At 47.1% G+C, this 25308-nt stretch overlaps 1 protein-coding gene across 2 annotated transcripts in view; it reads left to right on the top strand.

Annotated features, from left to right (window-relative positions):
* Positions 1-14586, top strand: part of GALNT16 (polypeptide N-acetylgalactosaminyltransferase 16) — a 608740-nt gene extending 594154 nt beyond the window's left edge. For both annotated transcript variants that reach the window (XM_069638585.1, XM_069638586.1), the window contains exon 15: positions 13707-14586. In XM_069638585.1, coding sequence (XP_069494686.1) covers positions 13707-13844 — 138 coding nt within the window. In that variant the 3' untranslated portion in view covers positions 13845-14586. The remainder of the gene's footprint in view (positions 1-13706) is intronic.
* Positions 14587-25308: the final 10722 nt, after the last annotated feature.

Genomic DNA, 25308 nt, shown 5'->3' with positions numbered 1-25308 from the left:
TTTAAATTGGTCCTAATAACCCCAGATACCCCCACCCCAAGATCTCCAGTCAACGCTTCATGTCCAAGTTGTTTCATACCTGGTCCATTTCCATCCCGGGGATTTTGATGTGCGCTTGAGCAAAGATTTGACTTTTTCTCTATGGGAAAATTAATGGGGACTAGGCCAAAAGTCTTTTTTTGTTTTATCAATAACTTTATTTGTTAACAAATCTTTCCCAAAATGTCCAGTCTGGTGGGGATGGCGGGGAGAGAGGGGATCTGTGTACAATTGCCTCTGCAAATCCTTAGCCAAAACCGTTCTACGATTCAAAAGTTATGAGCAAATAATTTTTTGGATTGCGTATGGTACTCAGCATGCACCTTAACTATAGTGCGGCAACCGCTGCACTGTAATTGTCTGGTTGCGCTCTGGATAGCATGGTGGCATTACAGAGATAAGTGGTAGATGCTTCAGATCCCCCATCATAGAGACCCTAAACATGTTTAGATTGTCTGGTCACATTCTTGATACCATGGTGGCATTACAGACATAAATGCTAGATGCTTGCCTGATAGAGACCCTCACCTTTGGAGATGGTCCATGCTTGCTGAAGTCCTTGGTGTTGTTGACTTGCTTTGCTGTTGTGGAGGCCCCTGTGTCATTGAGGCCAGAGAGGCTTCTTTGTTGTTCAATTTGCTGTCAGGTTTTGTCTGGTTATGCAGAGGAAGGTTTCTGGAAGAGGGTTCCTTTAAGAGCGTTCCTGAATGCTGGAGGGTTCTTCTGGATTCTCTAGTTCCCTGGGAATGCATTCCACACATTTAAGTGGCCAAAAGCGAGCATTAGGAGACCACTGAACTCTTTTTGGGTTTTGTAACGCAGAAGCATAGATCTCTCTTGGCTGAACTTGGGTTGCTTGTTGGATCGTACCAGTTTAGCTCATCAGGGGTGCCTTTGCCCAGTGCTCTAGATCTCCCGGGAGACTTTGTCTAGAAATGTGCAGTCTACACTCTGTGCAGTGTGGAGGCAGTTGACGGCTTTCAGGACCAGTGCAATGATGTGTTTTTAGGCTCAGAACCATGCAGGCTGCTCTGCACCAGTTAGTGTGCTTTCTGAGAGCCCAGAGTGTATACCATTGTGGTAATCCTGCCTCCATAGTCCCAAGGCTTTCATGACGACCGCTTTGTGGCAGTACTCCAGTAATGGATTTTCCTTGGAATGTGAAGGTGGTTGTGGGAATTCCCAGGTCCATTGTTTATTTGTGGTCTAAGGAAAGGGCTGCATCAGAAAGCACCCCAGCATTCTGGCAGTTTCTGCAGACTGACGGGGCTTACATCGAAGAAGGGCTGAAATGGCAGTCCACAAGTGTCCCCGTACCACAAAGTGTGATTTCTGTCATGCTCCCAATAAGGCCAAAACATGGGCATAACCAGGCTCGGGCTGGCCTTTAGAGCAATGCCCGAACCAAAAATGCAATATGCTATTGTGGACAAGTTTTTTCTGGTCAAAGTGGGCCACTTTTCTGGCCCATGTGGGACAGTTTGATGAGTTACTTCACCATGATGAACTGGGACAGCCAACCCAGCCCTTTAAGGAGAGATAGCAATACCTGGAGACAGATGGGGATGCAGAATCTTACTCAAACATCAATAATCATACTAACTCAGGAAGTTGGCAAAATATGGCTGTTTTAATGTTAGTTATCTAAAACAAGGAGTTAGAACGAACATCGGAAACAAGGAGTTAGAACGAACATCAACATGTTCGCTCGATCCTCACACTCAATTCAACACATAAAAAAGCAGGTTATGTACTGCAACCTTGTCACTATTGACGTCAATCTACGTTGCAAACTACAAAAACATATTTGGAATGGTGATAGGCTTACAAGGAACATCTAGGTATATGTTCCATACTGGTCAGGGAAAGTGATTGGGTGTCTAACATCAGGTGGGCCAACTAAGCCCTCTAGTGCAGGTCATTACGAACGTCATCAAATACACAAAGTCCCATTGGTTATACAAACTATAGGGCTCTCTGTTACGTGTCCCTCTATAATGGGTTGGCACCCGAGTATGCCTATGTAATATTCCACATGCGTAAGCAGCACACAGGCTGGCATCCAGGTGCCAGTGGGATGGCTACAACCATAGCTTCCCACCAATTAGCCCTGGCATCCATCATTACACATGCAGCCTACTAGTCGATGAAGGCTTTGAACGGAAATGTTCTCCGTGCTGAAGAATATGAGCATACTCTGTCTTCTTGATTTCGGTACAGTTCATCATAGTGTCTATTTTCACCTGACCATGTAACTGTAGACCATGACTTCGAGTCTTACTGCATTTAAAATACTACTATTTGATGAACCTCTGGTGTCTTCAATGTTCTCGCCTCTCACTAGAGACAGGAATTTTGTTCTTTCACATGTTCTGTAATTGTTTGTACGCACATCCAGGCCCAAGACGATCTCGACTTCTTGGTGTTGATCCAACCAAGACTTTCTTTGATCCACCTCCATGGTTAAGTTTTCGATTTCTAACTGCGACACACTGAAAACATCTTCCTGCTTTCGGAATCAAGCTCTCCTAAAGCGCTTTGTGAAATCGTCCGTAGTCCTTATACTTCTTATGTCTATACGTTGCTGCATCGCCGCAATCTATTCACTACATAGCCAGGCTTAAAGAATACTTTGTCTACTTGAGTTACTGCTTCTGTACACTTATTAAATGAATCAATAGTTTCTTCATTATTTCTATAGCATGAACATCTTCATCTTGAGCATGGCATGTTGCTCATCTTTAATACCTTGAACTTTGTGCTTATAGAATCTTTGTTCTCTCGTCTTCTGCATCACTTCTGAGTGCGTCAACTCTGCTTTTTATGACATCACCAATCTGCTTTCTCACTTGCTTTTCCCTCTTCCATTCAAATGGCCAACATATTGTTGAGTATGCATGTACGGCTTCCTCATTGGAAATCTTACTTCCAGGATTCTCTTCTGTACAGGTATTCTTACTGGCAATGCACGCGTTTCACATTCTGGCTCCCAACATATAGGCATCATGGGAGAGGTGCTTTGGGTGGGGGTACTCGACTCCACCTCTACAATGAGGCTAGTCGTTTTGACCAGGGTTACTGAATAAATATTCTTTAAAATACACAATTTGCATCAAATTTTATCAAAAACCTTCCCTCAGGGTACTACTCAAACAGTCTGTCACAAAAGGAATGCATTGCCATTTCCAACTGTGGGCCACTTTTTCACTGGTGCCTGAGACAATGTTATGCCCCATCTGACCCTGGCCACAAGCTATGCACGGCTCTTGTGGGTTTTACACATTCCCTGCAGATCTTGGGCACTTTCTTGTTGGTTGTTTTATAGATTTTTTTTCTTGCGCCGTAAGTCATTACAGTTAAGTAGGGATGCAGACTGTAAGGAGAAACATATCAACAGGCCTTACATAGATATTGTAGGAGTCCATGAACAATTAATTAATAAACAAGACCCAAATCTCAATTTTGACGGCTTTGTTGCCTACTCCTTACTAAAAGCACCAAGACCTTCAGACAGGAGCACTAAGTCAAAATGCGGCCCAGTCAAGCCAGCATGCCACAGAAGGGGATGCCCAATGTTGTCTCCTCCGATGGGGCAAATCACAGTGGGGTCATTTCATTGAGTGTGCATGCAGTGCGGGGAACCGCCAACATCAGCATCTATGTACTGTTGGGACCCCTGCATTCAATTTAAACATCTGCAAAATGGATTGCAAAAGTGACAGGCGAAATACCCTTTGCTCGTTGGATTTACACTCTGTTTTGCAAAGAAATGCAAATGTTGTTTACAAATTGCAATTTGCAGATGGCATTTACAATGGATTCCTATGTGAATTATTATCAGCGGCGAATGAAGGTGATCCCTTAGGATTCGATTGTTTTGCACCTGCATGAAAATCTCATGCAGGCGTTAAAGAAAGTGCACATTGAAGATGTGGAGGAAAGTAGGACCGATGAGTTAATTCTGCTTTGTGCCCCGTCTCTGCCTGGACAGGGAAAGAAAATGGGCCAGACCCTAAAAGCCAGGCATACACCTTGCTGCTGAGCCTTGATTTTCCACCCCTTGCAAAAGGACCCCCAAGTATATTCAAATTCAGAAAACTAGAGGGGAGTCTCATCTGCGAAGCACCCATGGAAACAAGGGTCTAGGGTGCTCCTGATCCCCAGTAAGGCGCGAGTTCCAGATCCTGGGAGCCAGACTGAAGGAGGTCCCACCAACCCCAAGTTATTAGACAATATGCATTGGCTACAGGAACATCCGCAGGAGCAATCCAATACCCACACTCTCTATATGTTATAACATTCAGATCCCTCCTGCTAGGTAGATTTGTGGCAGGTTTGGATGTGGAGAACTTTTTCGTCCGCATATCAAGTGGGGGGGGGAGCAGTTGTCACTGTAGCTGTAGTCAGGTTGTTATATCAAGCAGGCCTGGTTAGGCTAAGACGGGAATCTGTCTTTGCCTGCTCGTGAGATATTGTTAGTTTGAGATTGTATGAAAAGAAAAGGGCATTTCTGCTGTATACCAACTGGATAACCTAATTAGAATGTGGCGCGCCGTCGGGTCTGGATCCCGCCGTATAACGAGGATCCCTAATAGGTCAGGATTTAGGGAACCTACACCAGCATATTTACACACACAGTGAACTTGCATCCTTCCCGAGTGACAGCATTATATAAGCAGGAGAATGGTCCAGTTTTGAAAAAGACCAGTGTTAGTGGAACACACGGGTCAATGGAAATGCACCAAAAGGTCGACCACGTAACTGTGACTAAGCAGTTACGGCGACTTTGGTGCATTTCTTTTTACCGACTCCCATTACTGCGCCCAAGCAGAGCGGGGGTTGCGGGTGTGTCCTCCGCTTACCATTGTGGTAAGCAGGGGACGAGAACGTTTTTTTTAAAAAGCACCGAGCGGCGTCTACTCTGACCCAATGAGTGGGAGGAACTGACGCTGCAAGGATAGCAGGGAGTCGGCGCCGCACACAGAAGTTTGCCACCGTAAAGGTAAGTGGGGTGGGGAGTCGTGTAGGGGAATGTACGCTGGGGGACGCGGGCAAAGTGATCTATCTGATCACTGCACCGTGCCGTAATTGGCGTCAACATTTTCGACGGCGCAGTTATGGGCGGTGCAGTGATCAGATAGATTTGTATCAACTCAAGGGCACACTCCGTTTATACACATCCTTCATGCCTCACTGTTCTATTCCTAAAGGGACTCGGGCCACACACAGGTACCCAACCCAACACTTGTAAATCAGACTAAGGTTTGGGTATACCTTATACCTGGGGCAGCCAGAGTCCACAAAGTGCAACCTTCCGATGATTAGCGCAGAGTGAGCATACTTACCCCCCAGTCGCTATCTCATACCAACTGGATAAGGTTGTCTACTTGTTCCGTGCCTTTGAATGATGGGGGTGAATTTTAATTTGAGTTCCTTTGTTCGGACACAAACATTTAAAGTGATGTGTTAAATTTTAGAATGTGCAACTGATTTTTACATACCTTTTTTATAGATTTTTTTCTTTGATCTTATTTCTTAATGCATAAACATGTATAGTTTTGTTTTATTTTTATTGTAAAAAGGTGCTTTTCCTGCTTCTTTTTATGTGCAAAGTTGAGTAAGAACAGCCAGTAATACAATAACAAAAAAACGTTCTTCACTGGCTATACTCTAGAGTATTTTCTGGGTGCACTCAATAAAATTTACATGCAAATCGGCCTTGTGGGCCTTTTCATTGGATGTTTCGCATCAGCACATTTGTGGTTGTCTTGCATGCAAAAGGAAAGTTGTCCAGGACTGACAAAGGCCCAGGTGTCTCCAAATGTACTCCAGTGCAAATCTTTGCAAGCAAGGTCAGAGCGGTCGGGCCATACAGGTCATGGCATACGTGCCCAGTATGGTGGTTGCCTTGCCCGCAGCATTCCACCTCATCCCGTAGACAGTCCTTGGCCTGCCCTCCCTATGGCTTATCCTGTACTTGGGGATTATAGACCTTCATCTGCCCATGTTCCAGCAAGCCTCTACCCGTCCAGGAGAATTCTACCCACCGTATAGGCTGGCACAAGAGTCAGGATAGCTCACAAGTTATCATGCTCGCTTCAGACATGGCACCAGCATGCCCTTCACAAATTCCGTTCCCACGTCAATGCTGACTCGGCCCTTCATCCTTCTGAGGCAGATACATGGAGTGCCATTAAACTAGGTCCTAATATCTGGTGCAGAGCCTAGAACCAGGAGGAATATGGCATGAAGCACTCTAAAAGAACACCCAATGTGAGTATTGTGATATGCAGTCGTCAGTCCAGAGTTTGGGTGCCATACCAATGCTCACAAATGCGCATTACTCCTGAGGCAATAGTCCACACGGAAAGTGTGAGGTCAAGCGGAGCCGCGCCACCTTCCGCTGCGTGATTCTCGCTCTGCGGTCGCCTTGTCATATAGGCACTGGGAATATTGACTGGCTGTTATCACAGTGTAATTAATGGACTGAACTGAATAAGCCATTGTGCTGACAGTGTCTTGGCTTCCAGATTCACACTTCTTTTATTTGGATTAATTTCTTTTTTTCATAGCTCTCAGAGTACTTGTCAGCTACCTCATAGCGCTAGCTTGTGTGACGGAAAGGGGAGAGAACAGTAGAGAAGGGCAGGACATGATAAGTGCTGGTAGAATATGCTGGGTTAGGACTAGTCCGTATGGTTTGGGGGGAAAAGTGAGTTTTCAGCCTTCCAGTACTTTTCAAGGCATGCCTTAAGTACAGGATCAGTGCAACTGTATTATTATTATTATTATTATTAATAATAATACTTTTTTCAAACTGGTTATAAAACTCAACAATATTCAAAGCCTATATTGAAGTAACAGACATATCAATACAACATAAAATTGCCCTTCTACATAACATGAGACAAAAATTGGTAAAAAGAGACCAAATACATAGACCAAACGGCCATGCTACATGGAGCAAACGGCCATGCTACATGGAGCAAACGGCCATGCTACATGGAGCAAACGGCCATGCTACATGGAGCAAACGGCCATGCTACATGGAGCAAACGGCCATGCTACATAGTCCATGATGCATACGCCAAATGGCCATGATGCATAGACCAAATGGCCATGCTGCATAGTCCAAACGGCCATGATGCATAGACCAAACGGCCATGATGCATAGGCCAAACGGCCATGATGCATAGGCCAAACGGCCATGATGCATAGACCAAACGGCCATGATGCATAGGCCAAACGGCCATGATGCATAGGCCAAACGCCCATGATGCATAGGCCAAATGGCCATGATGCATACGCCAAATGGCCATGATGCATACGCCAAATGGCCATGATACATACGCCAACTGGCCATGATGCATAGACCAAATGGCCATGATACATACGCCAACTGGCCATGATGCATAGACCAAATGGCCATGATGCATAGACCAAATGGCCATGATGCATACGCCAAATGGCCATGATGCATACGCCAAATGGCCATGATGCATAGACCAAATGGCCATGATACATACGCCAAATGGCCATGATACATAGACCACATTGCTATGATACATACGCCAACTGGCCATGATGCATAGACCAAATGGCCATGATGCATAGACCAAATGGCCATGCTACATAGTCCATGATACATACGCCAAATGGCCATGATGCTAAGACCAAATGGCCATGATACATACGCCAAATGGCCATGATACATACGCCAAATGGCCATGCTGCATAGACCAAATGGCCATGCTGCATAGACCAAACGGCCATGCTGCATAGTCCAAACGGCCATGCTGCATAGTCCAAACGGCCATGCTGCATAGTCCAAACGGCCATGCTGCATAGTCCAAACGGCCATGATGCATAGACCAAACGGCCATGATGCATAGACCAAACGGCCATGCTACATAGTCCATGATACATACGCCAAATGGCCATGATGCATAGACCAAATGGCCATGATACATACGCCAACTGGCCATGATGCATAGACCAAATGGCCATGATACATACGCCAACTGGCCATGATGCATAGACCAAATGGCCATGATGCATAGACCAAATGGCCATGATACATACGCCAAATGGCCATGATACATACGCCAAATGGCCATGATGCATAGACCAAATGGCCATGATACATAGACCACATTGCTATGATACATACACCAAGTAGGGGTAAACATTTTCCGATATGCATTCAAGAGAGCCCCACATGTTCTCAGACTTCACTGCAGTAAAACACATGTTACTTGGATTACCATTCAAAGGAAAGAAAGGACATCCAAGTGTCAGTGATTTCCATAGGGTTGAGCATAGAAAGTTGAATCCCCTCCCACCGAAACATTGATCTTGCACCATAGAGAGAGAGAGAGAGAGAGAGAGAGAGAGAGAGAGACTGTTCTGGGCAGTCAATCCACGCAATGTGAATTCTTGATGGTCCTCCTCTGTTACTCTGCCCTGTTGCCTCTGCTTGTCGTTAATGAATAAGGAGTGTCCCCTCCTACTCCCTGGGCTTTTGGATCAATATTGAGAGCGCTAATGATCTTGGCAGGTGCGAGAGCCATCGGATGTCCTATTTCCCGAGGTCAGGAACTTCTGGATGAGGAGGCAAGGAGGCAGCTCTTCCTCAAGTCATGTCGGCTTTATGGCCAATCAGCATCTATCGACGGGGCGGCTGGCCGTGAAGGGGAATCGATGACGCTTCGATCCAAGCTCGGAGAATTGCCCAAGAGCAGCTGTCAAAGCGAACAGAAAGGGCAGAGTGATGGATACAAAGTCAAACCATGGAAGCACTGCTCCACTGCAGCATGTGTGATCTTAAGGGGACCACACTTAAGACTTAGGGCCCTTACAGTGCCGGGGGCCTAAAGGACATATGATTCCACTGCAGCATGTGTGATCTTAGGGGGGCCACAGTTAACACTTAGGGCCCTTACAGTGCCGGGGGCCTAAAGGACATATGATTCCACTGCAGCATGTGTGATCTTAGGGGGGCCACACTTAACACTTAGGGCCCAATGGGCATATGATTCCACTGCAGCATGTGTGATTTTAGGGGGGCCACACTTAACACTTAGGGCCCTTACAGTGCCGGGGGCCTAAAGGACATATGATTCCACTGCAGCATGTGTGATCTTAGGGGGGCCACAGTTAACACTTAGGGCCCTTACAGTGCCGGGGGCCTAAAGGACATATGATTCCACTGCAGCATGTGTGATCTTAGGGGGGCCACAGTTAACACTTAGGGCCCTTACAGTGCCGGGGGCCTAAAGGACATATGATTCCACTGCAGCATGTGTGATCTTAGGGGGGCCACACTTAACACTTAGGGCCCAAAGGACATATGATTCCACTGCAGCATGTGTGATCTTAGGGGGGCCACACTTAACACTTAGGACCCAAAGGACATATGATCCCACTGCAGCATGTGTGATCTTAGGGGGGGGCCACAGTTAGCATTTAGGGCCCTTACAGTGCCGGGGGCCTAAAGGACATGTGATGTCTCACCTAATCTTCCCTTGTTCACCATCAGTTCCTGACCCTTCAATGACTGAATTATTGGATGCATTTGGATTTCATCTCTCTTCTCACTTTCTCACGCTCATTCTTTTTCTTTCATTGATTTCCTATTTTTTCTTTCTCTCCTCTTTTCTTATGTTAGTCCTTTCTTTTACTCCTCCTTTATTTCCTCCCTTATCTTTCCCTCTTTCTTTCAATTCTTCTGTGTTCATTCTCTTATTCTCCTTACACGAATTCATTCACCTGCATTGTTTGCTTTTCTCACCTCTTCTCTTTCACTCCCTCGTTTCTCTTTCTTGCTTTTATTTTCTTCATTATGATAATTTCTAATTTGTCTTTCTCTAGTAATGCCCCATGTTCTCTCCCCTTTTATTTTCTCTTTCTTTTCAGTTTTTCTTTTTCCTCTTAGTTTTAGAGCAGTTTTGGTGTTCAATGCAAACTCTTTCTGTGCTGCAAGTGCAATCGGCTTCAGGAAAAGATGTTTCTTTCCTTGCTTCACTCCCGGTGCACAACCTTCATTTGCACACCCATTCCCTACTTCGTCATCTTGCGATTGTTACCTGCGCCTTCGCCCATGCTATGTGTCACTGAGCCTCTATCACAATTGACACAAATGTGACACTCCCTGTTGGCAGTCACAGCAGAGGGGCCAAGGATTGAAAGAAATATGGATGGCGGGGTCACGGGTGAGGGTGGTCTGTGCGCATCAACATCAAAAAACGTAAGGCTAGTGCATGAAGGCCTGTGTCCTACCGCTACAGCTCCTAGAAGATGCACGTTCCCCCGGAAGGCGCTGTGCCGCAGCGTTTCCACTCTGGCCCATCTTGGGACCTCTATAAACAAGAGGAAGGATTACAGGCCTCAAACCGCAAAGATCACCAAGTGCACATGCATGTTACACATAAGTGGTGCTAACTTACGTCTGGCCAATGTATACACAAAGAACCATGACAAGACATGGAAAACTTCTGGCTTTCAGAACTTAAATCTGTGATTAATCATATTCCCAAAGAAAACGCATTTTTGCCTGAAAATGTGCATTTTTGTGTGTTTAATGTATTCACTGCATAACTTATCCAATAACAATATATAATGGAAGCATTGAGTAGGAATACAAAAATAGATTTAGACTTCTTTACTGTTGAATTCCTTTTTTAGTTTTGGCTCCTGGGTGTTGCTTTAGCAGCACGTGCTATGAGCCCAACATGAATGGTATGAGGCGTGGAAAGTGGATACGAGGACACGTGTGGTAATTTGGCCATGTTCCCTCCTGCTATACTAATGCTGGTGGCTTGTCACGTGTTTCAATGGGTGTTGCTAAGGTCTATTCCTCTAATTAAAATTACTAAAGGAAAGGACCTTAGCAATGCCGCTTCCATTACATGACTAGCCGCCTTGTGGAGCCACAGGAATGATCAGCGAGGCTTCGGTCCCCTTTTATGTAGCCGAGCTGAATCATGCCTAGTAAAGCCCTTCCTCTGCTGAGGTTGCACCCTCAAGCCATCGGATTGTCATGTGATACAAGCAGCATTGCTGCGCTCTATTCCATTAATGAATATTCATTAGCAGAAAGGACCTAAGCAATGCCACTTGTGAGATGCGACAAGCAGTCTCATAAAATGGCGGGGCACCAGCGCTGCTGCGCTCCCTCTCTGTACACCCTGAGCAGATGCAGGTATTTTTTAGGCTGCTCCCACAGTCAGCCTAACAAAGTTCCAGCACAATCACTACAATAAAATCCAAGCTATTGAAACCGGCAGTAAAGTTTCACAACCATTCTAAGGGCCAGCTTTGGGATTGGATACTCTACAAGCACCTGTGTTTGAATGTATCCGAAATGGCGACCATCTTCATAGGAATGAACCTTCACTGCACTCTGCCCACTGTTTAGTCATAATAATAATTGGTTATTTATAACGCGCTTAATACCGAAGAGGTTTCTAAGCGCGGACTCGGGATTCAGACCTGCGTTGCTCTGCGTCGTCTTGCTTCCAGGACGAGCGTGTTGCTACTGAGCTATATTACCCATGCCATACACTATCCCCGTCACTGAAGCAAAGGATTTATGCATACATTTAGGCAGCAAGATCGCTTCTAGCAGGCAGGTACAAGAAATATCTAAAACTGCCACTATCCGCTGCACATGCTAGACTGGATCCTACCGTTGGGATGTCTCGCGTAGCGGAAGTGACGAGGGGAATGGTGCTGGAAAGCAGAGGTGTTGCAAGGGGGGGTCTAAGGGGGTATAGCCCCGGGTCTATTGGTTGTAGCCCCGGATAGAAGCTCAGGTGCTACAACCAAAAGGCAAGCTAGCCCCTAGTCTCGACGGTCCCGACATTAGCATAGCCCCAGATCTTTTCCAGACCTAGCAACACCCCTGCTGGCAAGGATTAACTGTTGCAACAGCTTGCATCTGGGCCACCAAAAACATCCACTTCTTGCAAATCCTTCAAAACAAAGTGGCCAGGAACTACATGAAGGTCGAAGTGCAGGACCATGTTACACCAGCACATGTGGCCTTGCACTGGCTCCCGCTAGAACGTGGAATTGCATTAAGATCCTTGTGCATCATCCGTGCAGCACACGTTAAGTCCGCAGTCTTCCTCAAGGGGTTCATCAAGAGCTAGCCCCACGCCCCACAAGAGCGTCAAAGCCTTCTCTGGCCAGAAAAGTAGCTGTGCCTCCTGAAGAAACCCAAAAGAAACCACCTGAAATAAAAAAAAAAGAAGAAAGCTGATTTGTTCAATCAAATGGTTGCATCAGAAGGACCCTCTGTATGCGTCATCTGCCTCTGTTACCCTTCTCCCTACAAGGGGCAGTCTCAGAATGGTCTGTAGGACAATAGGGCTCTGCCCAAACCAAAAACACGAAATGCTAGTGTGGCCCAGCTTTTTTTGGTCTAAGTGGGGCAGACAACGTGGCCCAGTTTGATGAGTTAGTTCACTCATTTTATGTAAGGAATGTTTTTTTTTTCATTCCATTTTGTGCATCTTAAAGTTCTTACTTGTGTTGACTGGCCCCTAGCATTTGGGTTGCCTCCCACAAGTCCGCCCGTCCATCTTGCCGCCTCCCTCACAATTACACTGATCTGAATATAGCAATCACCCCACATTTGGGAGCGTACAGGGCCAGTAAAGGCCCACCAACCTATGCCTAGGTAGTCTTGAGCAAAGTAACGGCCTCGGCGGGGGCTCGGGGATGTTACCAGCCCTTTATGCCCTAAAGAAAGGCGAGATAGTATTTGCACCCGGGGCTCCCTCCATGGTTCAAATAGTGTTGAAAGGTTTTTTTCTATTATTTGTTTTTATAAGAGACATGTTGTGTGTGTTTTATGCATGCCCAACCTCCTGTCAAAACAAAAGTAAAGATGGCCACAGCCATAATAAATAGAAAAGGGACAGTTGCTTTCTTGTTTCCATGGCGGCTGGCGTGGACAGTGAGGGAGCGAGGCAGGTGGATATGGCATGCAAGGGCCAGCAGGTAAGTGTGGGGAGGAGGAGTTTGGGATATCATGCAGATTAAGAGGTGGGTAGAGGATTTGAGGTCCCAAGAAAATGGCCGCTCCTGGAGAAGGGGGCTGGAGGGATGTGGGTGGACACTGGCAGTTTCCGCCTGCCTTTCCAGCCACCTGATTGGCTAAGCACCCTTTCCTGAGTGATAATGCTGCAAGACCTTTGAATGACTGGTCTGCACTGCCCCTCCTTTATCTTGCATTCCCCTCTCCCCTTCCTTCTTGGGGTGCAACAGAGAAGTCCGCTATTGCAGTTGACATCATACAAATACACAAGAAATACATGAATAAACAAATACATTAAGAATTATGGTAGTGGTGGCCATTCATTGCTAATATGTAACAAGCTGAGTGAATATGTAAGATTAATAATTGAAGGGCGATTAGTCTGGCGCTCAGCGTCTGTCCGCCCCACCCCATTTTTGGTGTATGTATGGTATCTTCCTGTTACATGCCTGTGGTTTATTCCATATCACAGTGCTATACAAATGTACTTAACTCCTCTTTGTGAGTTGCAGGCTTTCTTTTAAGTTTCCCCCACCCACTCAATGCGCTCCCCAAGACCCGCCTCCCATCTGTCCGCTGCTCATTTCAAGATGCTAATTCTTTCCTCCTCTCTCCTCTCCCACAGAAATGGAAGCTCAAGGGACCGTTCCTCCAGCACCTCCTCAGCGGCCTGTGCCTCGACAACCAATCAACCAGGGTGGTGACCAACCCGTGCCAATCAGATTTAACAAGCCAACAGTGGGAGCTCTTGCAGGTCACATGATAGTGAAACGGAGGACATATTGCCACGCCTGGACTAGCGCGTACCATTCCATCTGCATGAGACTCCGGGAAACGATGTGGGAGGGAGAAGGGCGGGGGGTTGGGGGTAACAAAGCAAGTGTGTTTCCAGCTCACCACCATGTTACAACTGTGATCGGCCTCAAGTCGTTTTGGTGGAAAACAGTGTTGCTTTTTTTAAAACCTTCTGCAAAAGAAAGAGATCGTCTCAACTGAAGCGTACAACTGCCAACTCCCTCGGGACAGCCTTTTTTATAGGTGCATGGAACGGGCTGGCCGAGAAATGGATTGTCAGCTGACTAGCACCCATTGGCTTCCTATTTTCAACAAACACACATCCAAGATGGCCGCAAACACCACGGACCGATCTGATTGGGCATGCTTCTCCATCTCTGTGAACTCTTTGTGGGAGGTGTGGGAGTATTTCTTTTATTTTTATTTTCTGTTGCATTTGCTTCCAGTATTTATCGCCTGTGCTAGGTGCTCAGAAGGTATCCACTGCCCATATAATGATGTACCCCACCCTTACTTTCCAAACTAATGAGGAGGGGTGGGGAAGTGGAAAAAAAGTTTTGTTTGTGAAAGACAAGCCAAGAGACAATAGTTTCATTTTTGGGAAACTCGGAGTGTGTTGTTCTGCTCTCGTGTGAGTGCCAGGAGAGGCATTGCTCTAAGTTACTACATTTGCAGAGTCAAAACTATTAAAAAAAAATAGTAAAACCGTTTTGAAGATTCACGTTTTGATGTGGATTAGATCACTTTGCAGGTTTAAGATGGTGGCGGTCGGCTCAGAGAAAAACTACTTCATGCCAATGGGACCATGCTTTGTAGAGGGCAGAGGTCATATGTGTTTGGTTTTCAGTGAGAAATATTACCTCTAAAATGAAGTGTGAGAGACTGTGACATAATCGGTGGACGCAAGAGCCTTTTGCATCCCCACCAATAACAGAAGACATCTGTGTGATCACCATTTACTACTGCCATCCCCGACAAGCGTCCAGCTCAATATTGGATTATGACCAACAGTCCAAATGACCAGAGTATTGATAAGGCATATCTCTCGATTCTAATTGCTGTCCCGTAGAGAGGTTCCGTGAATTCTCATATTAGCCAAGATTGATTTTCACAGTGACCTTTATGAAAGACTACCAGATAGACTAGTTGGACCACTTCTGATCACTGGAGCACATTTGAATTAGCAAAAGCAAAGAGGTGATCACTGGAAGGTTTCAAATTCATCTTAAACATATGGCAATTGGTCTGGGCAACCCTCCAGACCATCGTTCTTTAGCCTGCCAAACCATTACAGGAAGTGGAAAGACCAAATGCAAATCAGGCTTGGTCACACCCCCAAAGGGGCAGTCCAGCCGGCTAGGTCACATCCCTTCTGCACGAGACCACAAGCAACCCCAGACATGTTTCAGCCTCATTGGGCCTCATCAGTGAGGAATACCTTGGGTCTCTAGGCCCAGCAGCCACGGGACCCACATCTGGGTATAACTGTCCCACTCGGGGTGACTATGGCAAAAACAAAGAGGTGATGGCTGGAAGGTTTAGAATTAATTCCATAGCTTATAACTTTGGTTAGAGCAAATTTGAATTGCCCAGTTATGAATGGTTGCAAGTAGAAGACATTGATGGTAGCCTGTGGACTTTTATACATTGGACTATATAGCTACAGTGTTCAAAGCTTGACAAATTCTGCTCTTTCAGTAACACTAGACGCCATTATACCCCAGGGGTAACCGCAACTTGGTTCCCATTGAACTTCCCACACAAAAATACCTTATACGAACCTTATTGGTAGCTCATGAAGACCTTTTGAAACAATACTAAGAATTTCATAAGAACCGATCTAACCTACATTAGCTTATTGAATCCAAGCCTAATAAGTCCTATGTAGGATATATTGTAAGATATTATATGATTCTGCTATGACACTTAAAAGTGAATTAATAGATTATGGCAGCATGGGTTGCCCTGCAGCATTTCAATCGATGATTTAAAGCCCATGGGTCAACAGCTGGATGCTTGAGAAGCTAAGTGTAACTAAGCACTAGGTATACCGGCCCACGCTATTGCATGTCTGGTACCTCGGCACGCCAAACGCCAGCCCGTGAAGCTAAAATTGAGAGACCTTCACTGGCTCCTGGTACCGGCAAGATGTGGGGCAGAGAACTTGGCACTGGTGCAAAGATCATGACCACGTGAAGAGGCAAGAAATATCAAGGATCGGAGAAACTCTCCCACCCATATAAGACAATCCCGGATGGGCGCAGGTCACTTCACTGCGTCCGCGTAGGTAAGACGATAATATATTCAAGGGGCAGTCATATGCAGTGCAAGGCCCTGCTATTTGGAAAGGAATGCCTCGTTGTCTTTATATATTTTAGTTTTTATAAAGCATAACGTCGATGCTGGTTGTGAGACATATAACCCACTAACCCAAGAGCTCAAATTTCTGCATACTTAACCCTCACAAATATCCACAGAACCACCTTCTCGCATAGCAAACCGCATGCACGTCACCACACTGCAACAACAAACAAACAAACCACAGATAAGCCGCACCAACAGCACACGAGGACTGACATCGTTCCGATATCCACACTCATGCTCAGCGCACAGTGAAAACCGAACTGAAGCTGCCAACCCAACAGTACATCACCCTCTCACTTTCCTACTCCCTCTTCATCCAACTAACTCCACCCTCCTCCTTGTTTGCAGATCCGCCTGAGTGCCTGGGGACCAATTCCGTTAGTGACGGTGCACGGTACAAATACCTTTAACATTAAGATGGTAACGCCGAGGGGGAGGGAAGGAGTTTGTTTTGTTGGAAGTACCATGTGGACTCGATCACAAGAACATGCTGCATTTAGAAAAGCAACAGAAACATGACGATTAGTACAATATGACTGTGGTCTGGTCCCTCTTTTCCCCTGTTTACATTCTCTGGGCAACAAAGGACTTGTTTGACGAGGCACCTTATAAACTTCCAAAATCAAAATTACTCATGCATTCATCCGCGCTCCTCTAATTCCACGACAACAGGGTGAAAGCATGCATCCTCTTACCAGTCTCTTGCAATGAGAAAGGGCAAATCGAATGGTGCAGGGGTGTGGCAGGTGGCTGTAAGCGGGAGGAGTTAGCCAGAACAGTCAAGACGAATGACCTCAAACATCAGTGCCGAGACTGAAGGCCGCCATCCCTGATCACTCGCTATGACCTTTAGGTGTCGATTTGCTTCATCCGTTTAGTCAAATATTGCAAAACGGGTATGTACTATGACCATTACAAAACACAACATAATACCCGCCTCGGCGCAAACAGGTATTGGACCACGCCATGTCCATTGTCATCGACCCATGCTTCCTGTTCAAAGGGTTCTATGTTATTCGATTGCCAGGGTTATTTTGGTGTAGTTTTTTTGCTGAAAATATATGGTCGAAAAAACTCATAGAATTTTTCAAAAATATTTGGGGGGTCCCCCCAAACCTCCTTTCCTTATTATTATATAGTCCCTAATCACCACAAATCCCCTACCACTTATATCCCCTCACCAACCCAAACCCCATATTTTTTTGAGTTTTTTTGGATGAAACATTTTGGCAAAAAACTCATTAAAAAAAAGCCTGGCGATGTAATAACGTCTTACCGTTCAAAGATGCTCTGAGAAACAACGGCATTGACTTAGTAGACCACCAATTATTTTCTTTTCCAGTGGTTGTATTTTAAAGTGTGAAGCTGCGGCTGGTGGCGGGCCCTAATGCAGAGAATTGTTTTTCAGGGCCATTAATGGCACAAACCTTGTGGTGAATCACGGACGACATATCCTGGGCACTACTGTTCACTCATTTGTTGATGTAGTATGTTCTTTCTGTTCTTAGCTTGCATAGATTTTGTCTTCCCAGAATAACACTGGAGGTGGTCTTCTGTCCAGCGCCATCAGTTACCATAGAGACTGAGTCAGGAGTTCCCACTTCTAAACATATCAGCCAAGATCGATTATTGGAGTGACTCTTATGAAAGGCTACTGCATAGACTTGTTAGGACCCTTGTAGTCACTGACCAGTTGTGAATGGTTGCAGATAGAAGCAATGTGTGCTTGCAGGGTTGACCCAGGTGAGTTAGGCTCCTGCAGACCCTCCTGGGCCTCATTTTTTGCATTAAGATCCTTGTGAGCCCCCTCCAGCCCCAGCGTCCTCGCTTGCTCCCCCTGTCCACTTCCCGATCCTTCCCCTCCCTACTCCGGCCTCCCCCTCCCATGAATGGCTGTTGTGTTTCCTGGTCTCCTGCGATTGGCTTATGTGATTCCCCTGCCTGGCTTTATCCCCGGCAGTACTCAGTGTGTCTTTTTTCACCCAGGCTTTGACTCAGGTGAGTGTGGCTCCTGCAGACCCTCCTGGGCCTCGTTTTTTGCATTAAGATCCTTGTGAGCCCCCCAGCCCCGGCGGTCTCGCTTGCTGTCCCTGTCCACTTCCTGATCCCTTCTCTCCCTACTCTCACCTCCTCCCTTCCGTGATTGACTGTTGTATTTCTTGGTCTGCTGTGATTGGCTGATGTAATTCCTCTGCCTGGATTAGTCGCCGACAGTAGTCGTCCTGTCTTTATTCACCCAGGCTTTGACCCATGTGAGTGTGGCTCCTGCAGACCCTCCTGGGCTTCGTTTTTTGCATTAAGATCCTTGTGAGCCCCCCTAACCCTGGCGTCCTCGCTTGCTGTCCCTTGTCCACTTCCCAATCCCTTGCCTCCCTACTCCCGCCTCCCCCTCCCTTGATAGGTTAGATTGCTGCCCTTAACTTAGCTTCCCAGGGCAGCCTCTGTGGCTAAGGGCCCTAAGGCAAAGGGTGGCTCCTACAGAGTCGGCTCCATATCATGTCTGCAGGTGTCAGCAGGGGAAGCCAGTTGCCAGCCATCAACCAGCAGCAACTAAGGAAGGTAGGAGTGGACTGGGTTTGGTTTAGAACCCTCACTCTACCCTGCAAACCTGACCATATAGCAGGCTCTCAAACGTAGGTGTGTTTTCTCCTGTACGCAAAATTGCATTGTGAAAGTATTTAAAATTGCATTGTGAAACCTAGGCCTTTTCCCCACTACTCAGGACTCCTGTTTTCTCCTGCTTTTAAAATTGCATTCTGAAAGCAGTGCCGTAAAGCACTCATCTAGCGAACCTTTATACCACTATCTTAGCGCCTGTTGTCTTGTTCAATTGTCAACGTGTCTTGTCTCTGTCACGTCTGCTTGCACCCTGCCCTGTGCCCTTCCCTAGTGTTCTCCCCTACCCCTTCCCACTCCCTTCCTTCTCTCCTCTCCCTACCTACTCTATGGTGCTCTCTGTCTCTCCTATCTTTTCTAATTGCTTCTCTATCGACTATCCTACTCTCCTCACTAAATCGGGTAGGAAGAAGTTTAAACAGGACATCCTGGTCTTCAGGCCTCCCTATCTCTGACACCTATACCAGTGCCTTCTCCAGGAAAACTTTCACTGACATCCTCTTTGTCATTCCCTTGCCAGATCTATGGACTATACATATGGTCTCTGTGCTTTCTCCTTTCTCTTCCTCGCCCATTAATGGTGGAACCCGGTGGGAGGCACTCCTGGCCTCCTTCCACTCCTCTAAGGTCATCATTAATGTTTACTTGAATGCTACAGTCTTGGTCCAAGAACCTCAAGCCAACCTTCTCCTCTTTGATAGATGCGTCCCGAGCCTCATCAATTTCCTTTTGTCTCCTGCTGTTTCCCTCTCAACCCTCCACAGCTTCCTCGCCCCCCCCCTGCTGTCTCCTCCATGGCTAGCTTGCCCTCTCCTCCTTCCTCTTCTGCCCCCCCATTGGGCTGCTTCTAGACCTCCGCTCCGCAGGGCATACCTCTGACTTGTACCCCTCCGCGGAATTCTTTCAAGGACGGCAACCTTCTCCATATTGCCACTATAAACTATCAAACACTCCTCTGACATCTGCAGCCTCCTGGAGGAACTTGACCTCGATGTCCTCGGTCTCACCGAGACATGGTTCACGGCCAGCTCTGTCACAAACATTGACACTCTCCTCCCCGATGGCTACAAGATCCTCTCCGCGCCCATATCCAACTGTTCCGGAGGGGGTGTAGCCCTGATCGTCCCTCAGTGGATTCCTGCCCCTGTCATTCCTACGCAGGCCTACTCCTTCTTCAAATTCCTCATCTGCAGGCTCTCTCCCTCTCCTAGCCATTCCCTTTCAGTGGCTACCATCTATCGGCCACCTGGTCAGATCTCCTCCTTCCTCTCTGAGTGGGCAGACCTCTCCTCTTCCCTCCTGGTCTCAACCACTCAACTCCTCCTTCTTGGAGACTTCAACATCCACCTGGATGCTTCCTGTCCTTCCACTGGACTCTTTTGTGACCTTCGCGACTCTCTCTCACTCTCTATTCTCCCCTCTGGCCCGACTCACTCTGCAGGGCTCACTCTGGATGTTCTGATCTCTTCAGACCTTCCCCTTTCAACCTCTCTCACCACTCCTCTCTCCTGGAGCGATCACTTTCCCCTTCCCTCCCAGCTCACCCTCTATACCCTTCAGGCCAAGCCAACTCCAGCACTTCCACCTACCTCCTCTGTTATCCAACCCATGAAGCGTGAGTCAGTAGAGGCTTTCGCTGCCACGTTCTCACCCCCTTACCCACTTGGATGACTCACATCCTGACACAGCCCTTTCCATGCTCCACTCTTCTATATCTGATACTCTTGATGTTCTTGCCCTGTCATGAGGATCCGCTTGGAGCCCAAAGTCAAGTGCAACTCTTGGTACAACTCGGACCTCATCGCCCTTAAACGCAAGTGCAGGGTGGCTGAGAGGAAATGGCGTGCTTCCGGTGCATCCTCTAGCAAAAGGGCCTGCTGCCTGCTCCAAAGGCAATACCGGCTCTCTGTCCGCACCAAGAAGAGAGCCCACATCCAAGCTTGCATCTCTGCGGCATCTAACAACTCGGCCAAACTCTTTAAAATCTGCAAGAAGCTGGCCAATCCTGCTGCAGTGTCTACCTCTCCTGTCCCCTCCCAGGCCCTCTGCATGGCCCTGGCTTCTCATTTCATCTCTTAAACTCAGGACATCCTGTCCCCTCTCCCTCTCCCTCTCCCTCTCCCTCTCCCTCTCCTCCTTGCTCTTCCTCTGGCCCTTCCTCAGCCACCTCTCCTCCCTCCTTCTCTGCCTTTCCCCTGTTCTCCTCAGACAAGGTTTCTAGACAAGTCTGATCTATGAAAGTCTTGTCAAAACAGGTTCACCCTGTTCCTCTAAAACCATCAAGGACCACATTGACACTCTGGCTCCTGCTCTGGCTGATTTCTGAAAACACTCCTTCACCACTGGAATCTTCCCCTCCCCCTGAAGCACTCTCTTGTGCACCCCCTACTTAAGAAACCCTCTGCTGACCCTTCCTGCCCGGCTAACTATCATCCAATCTACATTACTCCCTTCCTGGGCAAGCTCCTGGAAAAACTGGCCATCTCCCAGCTTAATCTTCACTCTGAATCTGTTGATTGTCTCCATGACCATCAGTCTAGCTTCAGAGCTGCCAGAAGCACGGAAGCAGCTCTCCTGAACATCCGTGGAGACCTGCTCTGCAACCTCGATTCCAACTCCCCATGTGTCCTCATCTTACTTCATCTGTCTTCTGCCTTTGACATGGTCAACCATGCCATCCTGCTCAACCGTCTCCGCGATAACCTGGGTATCACTGGTCAGGCCCTGGCTTGTTTGACCTCCTTCCTCTTCCAGGTCCAACTTGGGTCCTTCCTCTCCTCTATCTCTACCTGTGGTATTGCCCAGGGGTCTAACCTCTCTCCCTGGCTGTTCAACCAATACCTGGCCATTCTTGCCTACCGCATTGCCGCTCTCTGCCCCAACATTCAGTGCTATGCGGATGACACTCGGCTCATTTTCAGGCTCCCTTCAGCCACCTTTTCTCCCTCTCTCATCTCTGACTGCCATCCAGGAGTGGTGTACCGCAAATGATCTAATACCAGTAAGACCGAGATTCTCCTCATCGACACACCTGCTCCCTCCTTTCCTGCCACTTTCTGGCCAGCCTCTCTTGGCCCTCTTCCTGTTCCCACCTGTGAGGCTAAAAACCTTAGTGTCATCTTTGACTCCACTCTTTCCTTCTCTCTTCACATCTCTGACGTCTCTAAGAAGTCACACTACCAGCTGCACCTCCTCAGAGGTATTCGTCCTTTCCTCTCCTTCTCCCAGAAGCTCACTGTCTCTAGAGCTCTGGTTCTCCCAAGGCTGGTCTACTGTAACAGCCTCTTTCTAAATCTACCTGCCTCTACTCTCCGCCCTCTGCAACTCATCCAAACCAGGGCTGCAAGAATTGTCCTTGGCCTCAAGCCCAGGGATCATATCTCTCCAGAACTGAAATCTCTGCATTGGCTCCCAGTGGTGGTGAGGATTATGTTCAAAACCCTCCGCATTGTCCACAAGGCCTTCTGGGGCCTGGGACCTCAATACCTTCAACTCGCTCTTCCTAAATATCTTCCTTCATAAGCTCTTCTTTAATCCGCTTCCAACTCCCTCAGGGTCAGTTGCTTCTCCAAGCAACGAGTTGGTGGTAGATCTTTCTTCTGCTGGGGCCTCCCTCTGGAACAACCTCCATGCCTCTCTGAAACTTGAGGAGAACCATCTCCGGTTGCGGAAGCACCTCAAGACCTTCCTCTTTGCTTCTGCTTTCTCTCCTCCTCTCCCTTGCTGATCTCCTGGCTGAATCTGAAACTGAACACTTGATGTTTGCACTTGCCCCTGCACTTGCCACCAGCTGGCCGCACTTCTTATTTATTGTCTTATTTATTTTACTGCTATCCTATGTACCGCACTGTCCCCTCCCTTTCCCCCCGCCCTTTCCCCTTCCCCGCACTTGCACGATCTCCATATCACCTGGCCTAGCAGGATCGTTGTCTCTGTCGTCCCTCTGTCTCCTCTCGCTTCCCTCGTCATGCCTTGAAACACTTGTGTATAGGCGCGTTATAAATGCCTTATATCATACCATATTATAGCATATGCATCTTTGCACCTTGGGCTATATATAGCTAGAGTGTCAAAACATGGCAAATTCTAAACTTTTCAGTAAAAGTACCGAGTGAGAGGAATAGACACCATTGCACACAAAAGGTATACCACAACTTGTCTCAAGTGCAATTTCTCACACAAAAATGTCTTCTACAAGTCTTCTAAGGAGCTCATAACAACATTTTGGAACAACACAAAGAACTTTATAAGACCCTACATGGCAAACATGTCTTTGAGTTAAAGTCTTATAAGTCATTGTTGGGACCTTTTCTAAAATCTTAAAAGATTCTGACATGACGCTTAAAAGTAAAATAATGGTAAATATGGGTTTCCCCACTGCAGCTCAATAGATGTCCTGAAGCTCACACGCCGGCAACTGGATCCATGTGGATGACACATCTTTCAGAAATGGTTTGCCCTACGTCGGTGGGCTCGCACATCGCTCTCCACACCACCCCGTTGGCCGCCTCACTTCTCCTTCAATTCTTTGACATTGATTCCAAGGTGATTCCCTGCATCTCATGGATCTTTCCCATTCTCTTCGTTCCTATATTTTCTCCACTAGGATTTGCTGCGTGCTGGTTTCATTTCCCCCAACCTTACAAAACACAGATGCTCTTTCTTTGTGTCTTGTCTCCTCCCTTTCTTCTTCTTCCACTCCTGTTTTAGGTTGGGCTATTAGGTGTTGCTTGCGACACCTGTAAGCCGAAACTATTGCATTAGAGTACAGCTAGGAAGAAATTGACACACAGCTTGTAGGTGTTGTTTGGTTATTAGCCCAACCATTGACTGCCCGGTACCATGCTAATCCCTATAGCCATTCCCACCCAGTTCCTGCCCCACCCACCCAAAACACCTCCCCCATTGGAACTCTCTGAGTGCAAAGTTTGATGGTAAGGCTTTAAGCAAGCTCAAAGAGTCTGCCAGTGTTTTTATTTTTAAAAGCAGTCTTCTGAGAGTTAATAACTTAACTTGAGTTGTAAACCCACTACTGGTGTAATAAAAACATATCTTAACCAGGTCTGCCTTGAGCCACTCGATTTAGAAGCACTCTGCGGCTCCTTCACTGAAGTCCTGTTAAGAACAAGCATTGGCAAAGCCATCCATTGTGGCTTGTGTATAAAGTATGAGGAAATTGCCCGGCACTGCTATTAGATGCCTAGGTACTTGCACCATTTTGCACCTGCTACCATCAATGGCCAGTTAATACCACTACGGCAGCGCCTGGCAAGTGCCTACACAAAAAGCCAAACTCTTGGCTTTGCCAATGCTTGCCTCATCAGTTGGTCTTTGTGATGTTCCACTTCGCATGTGTCCTTCTGATGCTATCAGTCTCTTACTCTTACTCTACCCGCCTTGCAAAGGGCAGACTCACCCGCCAATCCTCCTGCACGCCCATTCATTCCAATGGGCGTCTCACCCGCCAAAAACAAAATCGGGTGTTTCACCCGCCTTTGCAACACAAATGGTTGAGAGCTATGCAGTAATGTGGAGCAGAAAATGAGCTGTTGTCTTGGGAGTCACACATCCTGGCCACTCCCACTGAAGGCTTTGTGAGGGGGGGAACTGCCATAGCCCCCACCTCATAATGTCAATTTCGATGTCTAAACGAGTTGCAAGCAAAGGAGCCGAGGACAACGCACTCCTCTGGAGCTGCCAGAGTTTGTAGCTCTCTCAAGTTATTTTTGACAACTGTTTAGCATATGGTAATAGATAATGCGGGCTATACAAACACCCCTTCCCATGTGGTACATTAACAATATAAAGGCCTTTTACACAGGCAATTTCCTGGAAGAAAAGGAATATATTCAGATTATAATTAGACTCTTTAAATGAGGAGTCTACTTTTTGATGTCTGTTTCGCTCTTGCTCCTTGAAAAGTCAGCTGGAGGCGGTGGCGCGCGCTGAGCAGAAAACAGGGACTGATGCAGAAAATGAAGAAAGACGCATCCAGCCGGCCCTCTGCCATCTTCAGCGACTGGCTGTGAAACGTTGTCTTCCAATTCACACAAAAAGATGGTGCGCTTCTTTGCGAGGCCTGATTTTGTGAATTCTGCAGAGATCACGGAGTTCGCAAAGTTGAATTGCGCATCTCTAGGAAGCTGTGCCCACCGGCAGAAGTGTTCTCTTTACATTAGTGTTGGGCTTTTCATTTGCGTTCCTAGAATCACTAAGGGCGCAATTCAGCATGACGAACTCAAATTTACCGACTTTGGCTAGGAAGGAAAACTCCCATGTCTTACCGCACATGCTTGTGGTCTCATACAGAAAGGATGCACCCAAGCAGTTCAGGCTGGACTGACCCTTTGGGGGTGGGACCAAGCCTGATTTGGATATGGTCTTTCCCCTTTCCGTAATGGCTCGGCAGATGAAGAACGATGGTCTGGAGGGCTGCCCCGAGCAGTTGCCCG

Source organism: Ambystoma mexicanum, chromosome 14 (assembly GCF_040938575.1).
Source record: "Ambystoma mexicanum isolate Mex_15411 chromosome 14, UKY_AmexF1_1, whole genome shotgun sequence".
Lineage (NCBI taxonomy): Eukaryota > Metazoa > Chordata > Amphibia > Caudata > Ambystomatidae > Ambystoma > Ambystoma mexicanum.
This window is presented reverse-complemented; position numbering and strand designations above follow the sequence as displayed.